This window comes from Caretta caretta, chromosome 3 (genome assembly GCF_965140235.1).
Source record: "Caretta caretta isolate rCarCar2 chromosome 3, rCarCar1.hap1, whole genome shotgun sequence".
NCBI classification, from domain to species: Eukaryota; Metazoa; Chordata; order Testudines; family Cheloniidae; genus Caretta; species Caretta caretta.
The window spans coordinates 136768485-136787311 of NC_134208.1; the positions used below are offsets into that span (position 1 = coordinate 136768485).

Consider the following 18827-nt stretch of genomic DNA (forward strand, 5'->3'; position numbering starts at 1 on the left):
AAAATTAGGATCCTAAGGCAGTACTGAGGCATTTACATAATTGGCTTGATTTTTGAAAAGTACTGCGCCTCCAGCAACTTCCCTTGACAGCACCAGCATTAGAAATATGGCAGCATTAGTGTAGAATGGCTGCTGGTGTGTTTATCACCATGCTGTGAAAAATATATTGCTATATCTACAGTAGAGTGATTTCATGACCCTATTGAAGTCAATAGGAGTTTGACCATTGACTTCATCAAGACCAGGATTTCACCCCAGCATTCTCACTATTTACAACAAGAGTGAGAGGCTCTCCTAGAATAATGAGTGTATGTAATATAGTTTTAGTGATGATTTTGCCTGAGTAAGGACTAAAGGCTGCAGGATTTGGCCATAGTTAAGAATGAAGGGTTTCCAATGGAAGGATGTGTATTCTTACACTAGATTAAGGGTCATTCCCTCAAAGATAGGTGCAAGGGGTGCATCCACAAAATTGCCCATGCACCATTATGCTTGCAAAGCTTGATATACATAATGTGTACAACTCAAACAATTCCACTCATAGACCAATCTGTACAGGTCCTTTTTGCATGTTCAAAAGCCTGCAAGTACTTGCAAAGGTAGGGTTTTGAGAGCGCCAGTACATGGGTACAATGTGTACTGCAGCCTCTGAGAACGTGGTCTAAAATTAAGCTTGACTCTTGAAACTGTAAAATGTTTTTGCTGTCTGCTAAAACAAATAGACAAGTCAGCAATAAGGAGGCAATTGATTAATACAAGTAATAATGCAGCTTGAGCTTTAAGTGGATTCACAGCCTTCCCAAAAACAATTCTGGCTGCCTAATTCACTTAAGTAAATTTTGGGTTAGCAGAAAAACTTCCAGAAGAACCATGGCAACATGATATAGCTTTAATTAATTTAGCTCTCTCTTGCATCAACTTCCCATCTGATTGTGAAGCAAAATAGCACATACGTACAATTTCAGCATAAGGGATGTCAAGAAAACAAGATGATGAATGGCAAACTCTCAAGTGAAATTAACCTGACTACTCCTTTTCATCTAGTAAGATATCTTTTGTCTTATTGCTTTCTTTTGGCTTTAGGTATTACCTGTTTTTTTTTTTTGTACAGCATGGTCGTTATTTCTTATTCATCTTAATTTATTTAAAAACATAGGAAGCTTATCATAGAATCATAGAATCATAGAATATAAGGGTTGGAAGGGACCCCAGAAGGTCATCTAGTCCAACCCCCTGCTCAAAGCAGGACCAATTCCCAGTTAAATCATCCCAGCCAGGGCTTTGTCAAGCCTGACCTTAAAAACCTCTAAGGAAGGAGATTCTACCACCTCCCTAGGTAACGCATTCCAGTGTTTCACCACCCTCATAGTGAAAAAGTTTTTCCTAATATCCAATCTAAACCTCCCCCACTGCAGCTTGAGACCATTACTCCTCGTTCTGTCATCTGATACCATTGAGAACAGTCTAGAGCCATCCTCTTTGGAACCCCCTTTCAGGTAGTTGAAAACAGCTATCAAATCCCCCCTCATTCTTCTCTTCTGCAGGCTAAACAATCCCAGCTCCCTCAGCCTCTCCTCATAACTCATATGTTCCAGACCCCTAATCATTTTTGTTGCCCTTCGCTGGACTCTCTCCAATTTATCCACATCCTTCTTGAAGTGTGGGGCCCAAAACTGGACACAGTACTCCAGATGAGGCCTCACCAATGTCGAATAGAGGGGAACGATCACGTCCCTCGATCTGCTCGCTATGCCCCTACTTATACATCCCAAAATGCCATTGGCCTTCTTGGCAACAAGGGCACACTGCTGACTCATATCCAGCTTCTCGTCCACTGTCACCCCTAGGTCCTTTTCCGCAGAACTGCTGCCTAGCCATTCGGTCCCTAGTCTGTAGCTGTGCATTGGGTTCTTCCGTCCTAAGTGCAGGACCCTGCACTTATCCTTATTGAACCTCATCAGATTTCTTTTGGCCCAATCCTCCAATTTGTCTAGGTCCCTCTGTATCCTATCTTAATTTTGAAAGGATTTCTCTAATATTGACTGCAGTAGATAACAAACTCAGGGTTAAGGTAACACATATTATCGACAATTCTTAGAATTGTCATAATGGATCTCAGTCCAAACAGTCAAAATCCCAGAAAACTAAGAACGAATGACAAATTGAAAGTTGTATAACAGTTTCTCTTCTCCATTAGTGGAATGTGGTAGTGTTGGAAATCCAAAACTCTCTATTAACTGAAATGATATATCATCAAAAAAGAGAAAATATTTGATTTTTATTGAACAGTTTTTATAATAAAACCTACATTTGGGGCCTGAGCGATCATTATATTATAGGGATTCCTCAGGTAATAAGGAACTGAAACATTTTTGTTTGAAATTACTCATATTTTGCACTAAAGCATTCAGTGAAAATTTATGAAGAACTACTACAGTGGTCTTCGTTAACAAAAGATCAGCAGCATTAGTTAGGAGTAAAACATTAGGGCATATGATTTACTGTATTGCAGTATTTTTTATTCTAAATATAAGGAAATACAGAGCTATTTTTTTTAGTGGCAGCCAGTGTATTTCAGTAGACAGTCCTTTGTCTTTCTGAAACTTTATAGAGAGGGCCCAAACATTTTCCCAGGTGATAATTTTTAAATTAATTACCGTATTAAACATTGAAACTGATTGACTCAGTTTTTTTCCCCCTTACAAAAGTATAAAATGACATTTTGGTGTTTTGTTTTCTACTGTTTTGCACGTAATGTCCATTGATGTTGGGCGTTATATATTCCAGGTGACATTGCTGCAGAGATTAGGGTTGCTATACCCTCACCTCATATTAGTTTTCTATCTAATAGCACTCCCTTAAAATGAAAAACATTGGAGGGAAACCATTATACCCTCTGAAGCAAAATGTGTACTGTTGTAGTTGCGCGCACAGAGGGGAGAACAGGCAGATTCTTTAGTGTAGTACAGTACAGTACATATTGGAAGCCTGTGGCGTACTTCAGAATACAGTTAGATTTGTGTTCTAGAATGTAGTATTGAATTAATTCGACTCCAAATGTGTGTTAATCTTGTAGTTAATTATCGGACTTCATGGTCGATATTTTAGGCTTTCAAAATTTGAAGTACTTTGCAGAAATTAATATTCAGAAAAACATAGCTGTTGGCATGTGGGGGAGGAGGGGAAGTAAATGGGCAGTGGCTTCTTACTTATCATCCCTGTTAGAGATTTCTGAAAATTTGAAACTGTGGTTCACTATATTCAAAGATATAGATGACTGATTTTTTGCTTTTTTCTTTCTACAGCTAGTTGATGTGGAAAAATGGGTATGTGCTTCTGTCTTTTATTTGCTTGATCAAAAAAATTCCATATTTTCCATTAATTCTAATGTCTGTTTTTGGTATCCTGTGTGTGTCATAACACTTGAACTTGCAGGGCTCAAAAGAGAGGCTATTACACCAGGCAGGGTCTGGTGATTTCTGAATCATTTTTCCATCAAAAATCACACACAGAAAGGATTTTTGTTATTTTTTCTTTTGTAATTATAACTTCTCTTGTAGTATTAAGCCCTATAAAATTCTGACTGTTGCCTTACAATTTTGAGCCTTGCTATCTAATGTTTTAACTCCATCCTGTAAAACCTTACTGTCTTTCCAATGCACACATTGTAATTTTGCAATGCATGGCAATAAGATAATTATTAATACTGATAAATAATAGTGTCATTTTATGCAGCTCCAAATTCTGTGTGTGCTGAATATTTTAAAATGGTGAACAGCTGCTACAGAATATATAAATATAAATGGTTTATAGATGTTATGGGAAAAATCTCTCAGCACAAATGTTTTATTTTGTGTTCCAGACATAAGTTCTTACTAAATGTAATGTATTGAACTATTTCAAGCCAGCAGGGTCAAACTTTCAAAAAGTGGCCTTCAACACTAGTGTGTAATCCATGCTTACAAAATGTGTTTCTCTGTCCCTTCTCCCCCTCTAATGGCTGGACCACATATGAGTTTGAATCTGATAAAGCCTTTGAGCTATAAGACTTGGATCTTTTAGTTCAGGCAGTTGAAGGTCATGCTTTTGATCAACTGTCCTAGGTCCTATCCCTGCTGCTGGTGCCCGAGCCAGGGCATCACAAGTGGCAGCCTGTATTAGGATTTGAGATGCAGGTCTCTGTGCAAACGTGATATAATTTCCATATTAAAAATCCATTTGCACAAATAGGTTTTTCCTGTGTAATTATCCTATGTAATTTCTATCATCTGCTCACCTAAGGGTGAAGGTGTTTATGCACATGCAAATGGAAAGAAGGTAGAGGCCTTTTTGAAAATTTGGCCCAGAAAGTCTAAAGACCTTCATGATTCATCAGTCCTTAATTTTATCTGCAAATAATCTGGAACATCTGTGGCATCCTGTTCCTGTATGTAAATGGGAAGAACAGCAGTCCTATAGTTACACTTTTTATTAAGGTTCCATTTATAGAGGACTAATACATATTTAATAGCTGGTTAATAAATATTAATTCAACAGTTATAGATTGTTACAGTCTAATTGTAAGTGTTTGCTTAATATAAGGGTAGCGGAACAATTTTTATGTGAGAGGATCTCAAATGCTTTATAAAGCATTAGTGAACTAAGTGTTGATAGGGAATGGAGTGTATTTTTAAACAGTGAGGGCCAAATGCTCCTCTCAGGTTAGCCCATGTGACTCCATTGTTTTTATTGGCATTGCATCAGTGTAATTGAGAGGTAACTTGGGCCATGACCAAAGTCATGTTCTTATTAGTTGATTGGAATCTCTTAGTGATGTCACAACTTTGCACCAACTTCCGGCATTGTTTTTCTGGCATAGTAGTAAATAGAAAAGCTTTTTTCAGCGTAAAATACATTTTGGGATTTGGGATAAATACATTGTTTGTAATATGCCACACCAGGATATACCGTATTAAGCTGTAGAAGCACCTGTCCTTGTCAGGGACGGATGAACGTATAGGCAAACGAGGCATGTGGCTCAGACTCAAATTCTTGGGGGGATGGGGGGTGGCAACACGCATCATACTCACTGTGACTGGGTTAGCTATGGTATGGATCTGTTGGGACTGGCAGCTCATCCTGCTGCTGCTCAGGGTGCTGCTCACTGTGATGGATGGGCAGCTGATCCTGTAGTTCTGCAATCCAGTGCACCAGGTCATAACACCACTCAGTCAGATTTGGCTTGGCTGCCCCTCCGGCATGGTGAGCACTGCCCTGAGCAGCAGCAGGATGAGAAGCTGGTTCCAGAAAATCTGCAGCCTGGCCATGGTGGGTGTACTTGCATGGCTGTTTGTTGTTAGCCATAAGAAAGTAGGGGCCTAGAACTCAGTGACAGGTTAATCTGGCCCTGGTCCTTGTGCTTTACAAAGCAGTTGAGATGTGAATTGGAAGCCTAATAATGCACATTCTGACACTGTTTACTGCTTAATCAAAATAATAATTTTGGTTTATTCTTGAAGATACTTATCCAATTATAAGAATAAGCCGGATATCCGAACATTCTCCGTATTTCTGCTTTGGAGAAAAGTTTAATTCAAGTTGCTAAGTCCTGTTTTTCATAACATCAGAAATCTTGGGCTGGATCCTAATTGTGCCAAGCATGTGTAGCTGGGATGGGAAAGATGACTCTAAGCTACCTTATATCTCCCAGGATACTGGGACTGAACTGACCCCTGGTGAAAGTTAGATTAGTCACAGTTCTTAACTCAGTGCACCCATGTCTTGACCATCTCTGCTAAAGCCCAGTTTGGAATGCTTCCTGTCTGGAGGGTGTGGAGTAGGTGGTATAAAGCCAGCTGTGCTAGCTTTAAATCATTGTGAAATTCCTCTAGCTTTTGGAAAATCCCCAATTTTAGGGTAATTTGAAGTGGCTTTTGCACTTCTGGAGGTTGCTAAGAGGACTTAACCAAGGCTGGGCATCTGGCCTTCAGTATGTTTTTTGGTACATATTCTTTGGATTAGAGCTTGGTAAATAACTGATTATTTTTTTTGCTTGGTTCCAAAAAAATCTAAGGAAAACTTGTTTTCTCTATGTCTCCATGAGTATTGATTGTCATGCATAGTGGCAATTCATAATCTTTCATAATGACAATGAATAGTCATGGGGCTAGAGTGAGAGAATTACTTTACAGCGTAGTGGTTAAGTAGTCACCTAGGATTTGGGAGATCTATGTTCAGATCCCTGCTCCACTGATCTGTTGATGCTATTCCACTTCACAAAAACAAGAGACCCATACTATAACCCACCAGTTTAGGGCACTCTCCTGCAATGTGAGCGACTCAAGTCCAAATCCCTTTTCCACATCAGGCAGAGGAGGGAATTGAACCTGGGTGAATGCTCTAACCACTGGGGTAAAAATTGTAAGGGATCAATTGCATCTGAATCCCAAAAAATGTTTTGGAGTTGAAACTATTTGGCCAATTCAACTGGAACTACATTTTTTTGGCAAATAAATTATTTGTCCAAAAATTTTCACCCAGCTCTACATTGGATTAATTCAGTTAATATTAAAGGAACATAGCAACTTGAAAATTGCATAAGAAATGTGCAACTATTTGCTAGACAGTAGCAGAAAGCTGTTCAATATACTGAATACGTGATCATTGAGGCTGGATCCCTTGCCTCATTCCATATATCCATTCACAGACTGTTTCACAGGAAATTGAAATTCCATTCAGCTTCCTTATGCATGAACAAATCATATAGAATGCAGAGAGATAATTTACTTGTTCGAAAATTCCACTCTTTTTATTTATGCAGGTGTGCGTAGCCATGGAACACCAGTAGATAGTTGTTGTTTGTTGTAAAACATAAACCAGTGCACATGAGTGAATTTTTTTAAACTATTTCTGCTCTGCCAAATATGTATGATTTTATCGGATCGCTGAAAGTCATATCTGCAATCTAGAAACTGTGGGGCTGATCCAAAGCCCATGGAAGTCTTTCCATTGTCTTAAGTGGGCTTTTGATCAGAGAAAGGTTTTCAGTGGCCCTGATCAGAGAAACAGGAATATGCTTAAATGCTTTGCTGGATCAGGGTCTATGTAGCTGCAAAATGTTATCTTTCCATCACCATCCTCTGAGGCACTAAGAGCATCTCATAAAAAGTTCAGAAAGATTAATAACACAAAAGCCTCTTTTTTCCCCATACTCCTTCATGTTTGAAAACAGCTCAACTATTTTTGGTGAAACTTTCAGGAAAAAGATAACTGAGAACAAGTGTACCAAATTTCAACTGAAAAGATGCACTTTTGAGAAAGTTAAAAGAAACTGGAAATGCCCTTTTCAGAATGGAAATGCTTGGGCTATCTTAATATAGGGGTTGCTATGCATTCCACGAGTAATAATGCGAATGAAAATGCAAGCTATCAAAAAAAAATTGAATGTGTAAATCCAGGGAATAGAGAGTCTAAAAGGATTTTTTTTGCATGATTTATCTTTCCTCTTAGAACATAAGAATGGTCATACTGGGTCAGATCAATGGTTCATCTAGCCCAGTATCCTGTCTTCCGACAGTGGCCAATGCTAGATGCTTCAGAGAGAATGAACAGAACAGGGCAATTTCTAGTGATTCAGGCCCTGTCATCCAGTCCCAGCTTTTGGCAGTTGGAGGTTTAGGGACACACAGACCATGGGATTGTGTCCCTGACAATCTTGGCTAATAGCCATTGATAGATCTATCCTCCATGAACTTATGTAATTTTTTTAACCCAGTTATACTTTTGGAGTTTACAAAAGACAGGCTTCTGTGTAATTGTGGACAGCAGATCAAGTGGTGGGGCCCCAAGACCTTGCCACCAATACAAGACAGCACTGCAGGGTCCAACTGCTTGAAAAATATCACTTTCATACTTGAATATGTAGGCACATTATTTTCCTGGTATGTTTTCTTTAAGATGAAGGAAGTATAAATACTGACAGGAAAAGATGAAAGAAAATCATATATTCTTCTTCAAGTGATAGTCCCTATTTGGATTCCCAAGGTGGATGCACATGCGTGCCATGCACTGGAGCCAGAACACTTTTGTCGTAGTGTCCATTCACCCACATTTGTGTCATGCATTGTCTGTGTGCTTACATCCAAGGCTGTAAGAGGCCGTGCGGGTCAACGCCGCTCCAGTCCCCTCTTATTGCTGCATAGCCAGAGTCAGAACCCCTGTTCTTCGGTGTTCTTAGCTTGCTAAAAGAGCTGATTGCCTACTTTTTTCCCCTTGTATATAGGGTTTATAGTTATATTAGTTGCATATAGTGTCTGATCGACTCAGCTAGTTAGGCTCCCCCATTGGACTTCTTCCCCCATCAGGGAGCTCCCCCCGCTCCCAGGGGTCATGACCTGGCAAGTTGGATACAAAAACTGTACTTTGTGCCTGCGTTCCTTCTCTGTGAGTGACGAGTGCCTTTTCTGCCTTTTCTGGTGCCTTTTCTGCCTTTTCTGCCTCGGCAAAGCCCACCTTGCTTCTGGCTGCACCATCTGCCAGTTGTTCCAACCCAGGACACAAGAAGCTAGAGAACTTCGCCTCCGGAGGTTTCTAGTGGAGTAGGCTATGCGCTCATGTGTGCAGTTAGATGTGGGACTGGTGGGTTTGTCAGAACGGCATCCATCGCTGCCAGTGAGCGCCCCTCTATCTTCCTAACAGGCCCTGGAGCCATCGGTACTGCCATAGCCTATGAAGCCACACTGTGAACATAAGAAGCAGTGACGTGAACATCAGGGCAGCTCCCCCATAGGGACTGCTCCACAGCACAGTGTTGCCTCCACAAGCCGAGCCAGGTTGGGTGAAAAGTCACGCACCGATCCAGCTGCTCCAACTCCCAAGCAGCCCTGGACCGAGCACAAGGCGAAGCACCGATGTGATCCGTCAGTGCTGCTGCCAGCCTTGCTCACCAGTCTGGTACTGCCATCACTGTCGACGCTGCTGGGCCCCTCTGGACTGTCGTGTGTGGTTCCCCATACGTCCGGCCACCTGGAATAGCTGATGCCTCCTGAGGAGCTTCTGCTCCCATACCCTGGTTCCCCACTGCTCTCCAATACCCCAGGCACCTCACTCCTGCCTTCTCTGGTGGATGAACTTCTCCTGCTCCTTGCTGACTGGCACCCTTCTTCTGCCCGCTTTGCACCACCAGCACTCTCAGCTCCTCCCCTGCCAGACCATCCTCAGAGTCAGAGTGCTTCTCAGAGCTGGATCCCTCCTTTCCCCCTACTCAGTGTTGCAGACCAGATCCCAGGCACCAACTGCGCTATCCATCGGCATCCGGCTCTACTTCCGAGCCATGGTTCCACTATCCCTGTGGCTTGTTGACACCGGTGATCTTTATGTTTCACCCTACTGGCCTCCCTAGGACCTGTATCGGGACCATGGGGTTCCGCCAGTGACATCTTACCGACCATCCCCTGCCCACACCATGCCCTCTTCAGTTTATGACAACCCTGGGGAAGACCTAGCGCAGCCAGTACCATTGGTACTATCGGTCCCTACCATAGCCTTGTTGTCAACGGATGAGGCACTGATTCCACCCTTCCTCTCTCCTCCTTATGACCAGGAAAAATACTACAACCTGCTTCAGCAAGTAGTTGTGGCCATTGGCCTCATGGTATAATAGATCCAGGACCCACAAAACCAGCTCCTGGATATTCTGCCACTGCCGGGACCCTCCCAGATGGCCCTCCCTGTCTATGAGGCCATTCTGCAACTAGTGCCGTCGGTTTGGCATACACCAGCCACCTGTAGCCCTATTCTTAAACATGCAGAAAGGTATTTTTGTCCCATCTCAGGGCACACACTTCCTTTTCCCCCACTCACCCACTCCCCAAATCACTGATAGTTCATGCGGCGACCGAATGCACTTGCCAACAACACCTCAAGTCCACTCCTCCAGACAGGGCGGCAAAAAAGCTGGACCTTTTAGGCAGGAAAGTTTATTCTTCTGTGGGACTCCTGTTCTGTATCACCAACTATCAGGTCCTGTTGGTGAAATATGACTTTCTCACCTACTCCAAGCTTTCGGAGTTTCAGGCTCTTTTACCACCAGACAAGCAGTGAGACTTCCAGATGCTGCTGGACAAAGACAGATTGGTTGCCAAGCTGAGCCTCTAAGCAGCTGTGGATGTCGCTGACAATGCATCATGCTCTCTGGTGTATTCGGAGACTCCTGGCTCCAATCGTCTGGGTTCTCTAAGGAGGTCCAGACCACGCATGAGGACCTCCCCTTTTATAACCATAAACTTTTCAGTGATTAGACAGATGACTCCCTACCCTGACTGAAGGATTCTTGTGCCACGCTGTGGTTGCTCGGCATTTATACCCCATCTCATGGGCAGCAGAGGTCATCCTTTTGCCTATGCCCCACACCCTCTATCCTCCCTACTTTCAAAGACAGCAGGAGCCATCCCACCATCACCAGTGTGCTCAGTGGTCTTGCTACTCCACTGCTACCACCTCCGCTCCATCAACCCTCCTGCAACATCAATCTAAGCAGCGGATTTGACTCCTCCATCGAGAACCGAGAAACTGTTCCTATCCCTTTCATGGGGCTCCAGGTCATCTTTGGGGGCTGTCTTGCCCTCTTTGCCCACAATTGGGGCATGAACACCATGGACCGCAGGGTGTTCCACATCATTCACCGGGGGTGCTCTATAGAATTCTTCTTTCCCCCCTCGCTGCCCTCTCCATGGTGGCTGTGGAGGTCCCTCCCATGGATTTCTCCTCCGAGAGGAAGCAGACATCCTTCTCTGGAAGGGTGCCATAGAACTAGTCCCCCTGTGTTACCAGGGCCATGGCTTTTATTCACCATATTTCCTTATTCTGAAAAAGGGAGGTGGCCGCTGTCTGATCCTGGACCTCTGGTTAGTCAACAGGTTCATATGAAAATTCACGTTCTGGATGGTCATGCTCCCGCTCGTAATCCCCTCCCTCTCCCAGGGAGCCTGGTTTGTGGCTCTCAATTTGAAAGATGCGTATTTCCACATCAACATTCACCCAGCTCACTGGAGATTTGTCTGTTTCAATGTTGGTGACTCCCACTGTCGGTTTCTTGTGCTCCCCTTTGGTATCGCCACCGCTCCCTGGGTATTCACAAAAGTCTTCACCGTCATTGCAGTCCACATGTGGTGCCTTGGCCACTCCGTGTTTCCCTACCTGGATGACTGGCTCCTAATTGTGATGACATGCAACCAACTCCTCTCAGCTGTCTGGGCCCTTTGGGCATTTGTATCAACAAGGAAAAATCAGTCCTCATACCTACTCAGTGGATCACCTTTATTGGGACCTACCTGGACACTCTCGTGATCTGGGCTTTCTCCCCGGTGGACTGATTTGCAACTCTCACTTCTTTCATTATGGACTTACACTGCAGTCCGCACACCTATGTCCATCAATGTCTTTCCATCCTTGGCCACATGGCGGCCTGCACCCCCATAATGCCCTATGCCTGCCTCCACATGCACTGTCTCCAACTATGGCTCAAGTTGATCTACAAACTGCAGACAGACCTCTTGGACAGGCCCGTCCTGCTCCCCCAGATTGTCCTGGCCTCCCTCAGGTGGTGTACCAACCTGTGCAAGGTCCTGGTCGGCACCCTGTTTACATCTCCCAGCCCCCATGCTAATTTCACCACAGACTCCTGCCTTACTGGTTGGGGTGCCCACCTGGATGGTCATACAGTCCAAGGCCTCTGGCACCAAGAGAGGCCAGGATGCACATTAATGTCCTGGAATTGAGAACTGCCTGTCTTGTCTGTCAGGCATTTCTCCCATTCATGTTACCCAACAACGTGGTAGCAGTTGTCTATATCAACAAGCAAGGTGGCTCCAGGTCTTCTTCTCTATGTGCAGAAGCTGTCCAACTCTGGAACTGGTGCATTTGGCCATGTGGTGCTCTGTCCACACCTTTGCCACTCACTATGCTATTCCTCCGACAGCAGATGCGGCAGTCAGCCACGCTGTCCTTCAGACTGTAATTTCTTGCGAGTCCTCGTACCCACCTCCATGCTGAGCATTGCTTGCTAATCACCCATGTTTGGAAAGCATATAGGGACCATCACTTGAAGAAGAGGAGGAGGTTACTTATCTGTAACGGGAGGTTCTTTGAGATACGTGGTTCCTATTTGGAGTCCAATACCTGCCCTTCATCCCCTCTGCTGCAGGCTATATTGTGTAGTGGTAAGAGGGATACTGGAGCGGCGTCAACCCACACAGCCTCTTATAGCTTTGGATGCAAGCACAGAGATGATGCATGTGAGGGTCAATGGGCGCTGCTACAAAACTATTCCAGCTCTGGCACATGGCGTGGATGCTCATCCACGTTTTGAATCCAAATAGGGGCCACACATCTCGAAGAGCCTCCAGTTACAGGTAACCTCTTCTTATGCAAGAAATTTCTCTCATTCATCTTTCCTTTTTTTCCCTTTTCCTTTTTAACATAATTTAAAATGTGAAATAAAAATAAATCTTATTCCTTGTTGCTTGGAAAGCGCTAAAAATTCCTGCATCCAGATCTGTCTGCAGCATCCCAACAACTTGGTGTTGACTTATGTATTAGTGGCCAAATTTTGAAAAGTGCACAGCACCCACAATTAGCTCGAGATTTTCAAAAGAGCTTAGCTCCCATGTAGACAAAGAAATATAGTGGCCAGATTTTTCAAAATTGCTCAGCACCCGACAGCTCTGATTGAAAGCAATGGTAACATTTTAGCTCTTCAGAAAATTTGACCCTCATATGTCCAGGTGTGATTTTTTTTTTAAATCCATGTGGATAATCCTCATCAAAATGTTTCCTTTACATAACCTTCAGAAAGCAAGAGATATTTTTCTTAAATGCTAAAATGCTGAAGAGTAGGTGCTTTATCCTGCACCCTGTGAAGTCAATGACAAAATTCCCTTTGACTTCAGTGGTGTACACTTGTGCCCTAAATATTTAAGGAAAAATCAAATTGATGAACCTTTTCTGCTGAAATCAAATACTAGCCTTTTTCTCTCCCTCAAATGAGTTCTGTTTGTTTCAGCCCACATGTACATTGGTGATAAGGCTATTCTTCACATTGGTATGCAAGTAAATCTTTTACAGTGAGAGAGGAACACATTTTAGATATTTTGTAAAACACTTACTTTCAAATCCCACATGGAGCTTGGTTAGGTAACAGAGAATCTGGATTGAGAGGAACAGAAAATGAGTTGAACAGAATAAAACAGAAGACCTGGCCTCTAGGAAATACAGTTTGGAGATGAGCAGAAAAAAGAAACTGGGGGTGTTTCAGAGGTTAAAATGGCAGCGAGGAACTAAGCTTCAGCAAAGCATAGCAAAGGGTACAATACATCTGCAATATCATTTAAAAGTAATTAGTTGCATAGCTTAGGAGGGCTAATTACCACAGTTTCAAATGTTTTTAACAAGTCATCTGAGAATGTGAATGTTCTGTGAGAATTTTCTTGTGTGCACTGTATCACTAAGTACATCTATAGAAGTATAGATATTTTATGTTATTATGGGTAGAACCATGTTAAGAATGTTCCAGAACAAATACAAAGACATGGCCCTTTCCTTGAAGAACTTACATTCTTATTTTGGACATCACCTGAAATATATGGAGGACAAATGGAGGAAGAACAAGGGTCTCAGCTAGGTCACCACATGGTCAGCCAATTTAGGCATATACACATCTCGATGACTTAAGTGAAAATTGAGAGAAGGATGGAAGAGAGAACCACATGAGGCTCAAATAAAGAGTTATACTAAAAGTTGTCTTTAATATGGAATTACTGTTTTACAGACCAGGGCCTAAAGGCATAATTTAATCCAGAACTGAAAGTCCTGCATAAAAATAATTATTTTAAATTAATCTAAGAGTATTATGGATTATGTGATTTGATGAAGCTCTTTACTTTTGAGATTGTAGCTCAGTTCCATTTAAGGGAAATTAATGTGGTGATTGCCTAAATGCACTTCTCTCTCCAAGGCTGAATTGATGTGAGGTCTGAATTTTTGTATGCACCAGTAGAAATATCTTTCTAATATTCTATTATGAATCCTTTCCCCTTTACTATTCAACATCATGCTGTAGAACTGTTGTCCATGCATCACCAGTGGACTGCAGAAAACTCTGTTGCCATTGGATTGCCTATTTCTTTTTATTCCCAGCAGCTAAACCACAATAAAACCAAGCTAAAAATACACCAAAGACATTCCTAATATTAGGTTTTCATATAACAGCAATAACTATAGCTGTCAGAGGCATGTTACGATAAAGAATAAAAGGGGTATTGTAAGGAAACACTCTCTGTACTAAAATGTGGTCTAAACTATGAAAATGGCAACTACTTCAGTAGATAATATCAAATAATGTTTTACATTATATCGCCCCTTTCATCCATCAGGGGAACGCAGAGCACTTTGTAAACTACATACACAGGACTCACTTCACCTAGCACCAAAAAATCAGGCACAATGGGGGTAAAAATGCTCCAGACAGCTGCAAAGCTGCGTGTTTGCTTCACAGAGGGGCAGCAGAAGCAGAAGAGTCTGTACACTTCCTATAATCCCCAGAGAGAAACTTGCATAGCATTTCCCTTACACTCTCTGCGGGAAGGTCAGTACTGTGTTAGGTCAGTGGCCAGTGGTTCAGTATGCTGCACCCATCTAGTGGGCCAAATCCATATTAGAGGGAGAATAAGGACCAACTCTCTGATTTGTGTTAGTTGTTGTTGTCCAGCAGCACAGACCGCCTGGTCAAATAAATTTGTTAGTTTCTAAGGTGCCACAAGTACTCCTTTTCTTTTTGCGAATACAGACGAACCTGGCTGCTACTCTGAAACCTGTCATTATGCAAGGCACTGAATTTAGCCATATGGAATGGAAATCTATCAACTTCATGAAAAAACTCGTACAGATACAGACAGACATCATCTTACTTTCCAAATGCAAACAGATGGACATCATACCAAAAGGACTGAAGGTAAAAAATCCATTACAATCTACATACCACACAGACTATGCTGACAGCTTGTGCCACACGCTCTCAAAGAAACTGCGGAACCACCTGATCAACATCCTCTACAGCAAACAGGGAAAGATTAAGAATGAGCTCTCAAAACTGGATACTCTCATAAAAAAACAACCTTCCACGCAGACTTCCTCGTGGCTGGACTTTACAAAAACTAGACAAGTCATTTACAACACACACTTTGCCTCTCTACAAAAGAAAAACTATCTAAACCACTACATGCCACAAGGGGCCACAACAGTGGTTCCCTTAACCCACCCAGCAATATTGTTAATCTATCCAGCTATACTCTTAGCCTAGCAGAAGAATCTGTCCTATCTCGGGGCCTCTCCTTCTGCCCCTCCACCCCCACGAACATGATACAGTTCCGTGGTGACCTAAGATCCTATTTTCGACGTCTCCAACTCAAGGAATGTTTCCAACACACCTCTGAACAACGTACCAACTCACAGAGACCTTCCTACCAAGACTACAAAAAGAAGGATTCTGGGTGGACTCCTCCTGAAGGTCGAAAGAACAGACTGGACATCTACATAGAGTGCTTCCGTCGACGTGCACGGGCTGAAATTGTGGAAAAGCAGCATCACTTGCCCCATAACCTCAGCCGTGCAGAACACAATGCCATCCACAGCCTCAGAAACAACTCTGACATCATAATCAAACAGGCTGACAAAGGAGGTGCTGTTGTCATTATGAATAGGTCGGAATATGAACAAGAGGCTGCTTGGCAGCTCTCCAACACCACTTTCTACAAGCCATAACCATCTGATCCCACTGAGGGGTACCAAAAGAAACTACAGCATTTGCTCAAGAAACTCCCTGAAAAAGCACAAGAACAAATCCACACAGACACACCACTGGAACCCTGACCTGGGGTATTCTATCTGCTACCCAAGATCCATAAACCTGGAAATCCTGAACGCCCCATCATCTCAGGCATTGGCACCCTGACAGCAGGATTGTCTGGCTATGTAGACTCCCTCCTCAGGCTCTTTGCTACCAGCACTCCCAGCTACCTTCGAGACACCACTGACTTCCTGAGGAAACTACAATCCATTGGTGATCTTCCTGAAAACACCATCCTGGCCACTATGGATGTAAAGCCCTCTACACCAACATTCCACACAAAGATGGACTACAAGCCATCAGGAACAGTATCCCCGATAATGTCATGGCAAACCTGGTGGCTGAACTTTGTGACTTTGTCCTCACCCATAACTATTTCACATTTGGGGATAATGTATACCTTCAAATCAGCGGCACTGCTATGGTACCCACATGGCCCCACAGTATGCCAACATTTTTATGGCTGACTTAGAACAACGCTTCCTCAGCTCTCGTCCCCTAATGCCCCTACTCTATTGCGCTACATTGGTGACATCTTCATCATCTGGACCCATGGAAAAGAAGCCCTTGAGGAATTCCACCATGATTTCAACAATTTCCATCCCACCATCAACCTCAGCCTGGACCAGTCCATGCAAGAGATCCACTTCCTGGACACTATGGTGCTAATAAGCAATGGTCACATAAACACCACCCTATACCGGAAACCTACTGACCGTTATACTTACCTACATGCCTCCAGCTTCCATCCAGGACACACCACACGATCCATTGTCTACAGCCAAGCTCTACGATACAACTGCATTTGCTCCAACCCCTCAGACAGCGACAAAAACCTACAAGATTTCTATCAAGCATTCTTAAAACTACAATACCCACCTGCTGAAGTGAAGAAACAGATTGACAGAGCCAGAAGAGTACCCAGAAGTTACCTACTACAGGACAGGCCCAACAAAGAAAATAACAAAACACCACTAGCCATCACCTTCAGCCCCCAACTAAAACCTCTCCAACGCATCATCAAGGATCTACAACCTATCCTGAAGGACGACCCATCACTCTCACAGATCTTGGGAGACAGGCCAGTCCTTGCTTACAGACAGCCCCCCAGCCTGAAGCAAATACTCACCAGCAACCACACACCACACAACAGAACCACTAACCTAGGAGCCTATCCTTGCAACAAAGCCCGTTGCCAACGGTGTCCACATATCTATTCAGGGGACACCATCATAGGGCCTAATCACATCAGCCACACTATCAGAGGCTTGTTCACCTGCACATCCACCAATGTGATATATGCCATCATGTGCCAGCAATGCCCCTCTGCCATGTACATTGGTCAAACTGGACAGTCTCTACATAAAAGAATAAATGGACACAAATCAGACGTCAAGAATTATAACATTCAAAAACCAGTCGGAGAACACTTCAGTCTCTTTGGTCACTCGATTACAGACCTAAAAGTTGCAATTCTTCAACAAAAAGACTTGAAAAACAGACTCCCAATGAGAGACTGCTGAATTGGAATTAATTTGCAAACTGGATACAATTCACTTAGGCTTGAATAAAGACTGGGAGTGGATGGGTCATTACACAAAGTAAAACTATTTCCCATGTTTATTCCCCCTGCCCCCCCCCCCAACTGTTCCTCAGACGGTCTTGTCAGCTGCTGGAAATGGCCCACCTTGATTATCACTACAAAAGGTTTCTCTCCCCTCCCCCCGCCTTGCTCTCCTGCTGGTAATAGCTCACCTTAAGTGATCACTCTCATTACAGTGTGTATGGTAACACCCATTGTTTCATGTTCTCTAGATATATAAATCTCCCCACTGTATTTTCCACTGAATGCTTCCGATGAAGTGAGCTATAGCTCACGAAAGCTTATGCTCAAATAAATTGGTTAGTCTCTAAGGTGCCACAAGTACTCCTTTTCTTTTTGCGAATACAGACTAACACGGCTGCTACTCTGAAACCTGTACTTAGGCTTTGATTCTCTTCCCAGGATTTGGCCCCAAGAGATTAAATACCATTTGCGGTTGAATGTAGGGAATTCAGGCCGGCAGATTGGGATTATCCAAACTGGAATCAGGTCAGGATACTTCATCTCTTTCGAGTGGTCAGGACCTTGGTATGATATTGTATCTGGAAAAACATTCTTCTTCTACCAAGCAGCACATCTATGGAAATCCATATGTGCAAAACTTCAGAGAAAAAACAAAACGTGTTAAATGTTCAAAATATTTTAATTTGTATTGAGAACTACAGTTCAATGCCTTATGAGTCGGTCTCAATGTAAAGATGAATAAAAAAAGAATTGTGTAGCACCATTGGATAGAGGGAGGCATTTGAACAATGATCTGTTTTTTTATAGACCAATAGACTGTATTATAAATTACAGTCACAACTATAGCCATCTTCTTAGTAAACTGGTTACTAGATGAAATACCAGTTGAGTGTGTTCTAAAGTATAACACCTCGTGATGAACTCTAATGATGAATCTAGGGGGAAAATACTGGCTTCATTGAAGTCAATGGTAAACTCCCATTGACTTCAGTGGGGCTGGGTTTTCACCTAAAGTCTTTAATTCTCATTGTAGAAATATCTCAGAACTCAAAGTATCATCAGAACTGAATCTGTCTTCTGGTCCATGCCTCTAAATATTAGGAGAACCTACAATGCATCCTGAAATTTCAGAATGTAATAAAATATTATTTTGTGCCTTAATGGCTAAAATGCAGGGTGACCAGATGTCCCATTTTTAAAGGGACAGTTCCATTTTTGGGGACTTTTTCTTATATAGGCGCCTGTTACTCCCCACCCCTGTCCCGTTTTTTCACAGTTGTTTCTGGTAACCCTACTAAAATGAAAATCAATAACTTCTCAGACCTTTAATGCCTGTAATATAGAGCTTATTGTTGTGGCATCCTTAAAATTGATTTTGTA

The 18827-nt window shown here is 42.8% G+C and overlaps 1 protein-coding gene across 19 annotated transcripts in view; it reads left to right on the forward strand.

Moving 5' to 3' along the window:
• RYR2 (ryanodine receptor 2) overlaps window positions 1-18827 on the forward strand; it is a 719935-nt gene that overhangs the window by 235760 nt on the left and 465348 nt on the right. For 15 of the 19 annotated variants that reach the window (XM_075126918.1, XM_075126917.1, XM_075126921.1 and 12 more), the window contains one exon: window positions 3306-3326. The exons of the other annotated variants lie outside the window; for them this stretch is intronic. In XM_075126918.1, the coding sequence (XP_074983019.1) occupies window positions 3306-3326 (21 nt within the window). The remainder of the gene's footprint in view (window positions 1-3305; window positions 3327-18827) is intronic. 19 annotated transcript variants of the gene reach the window in all.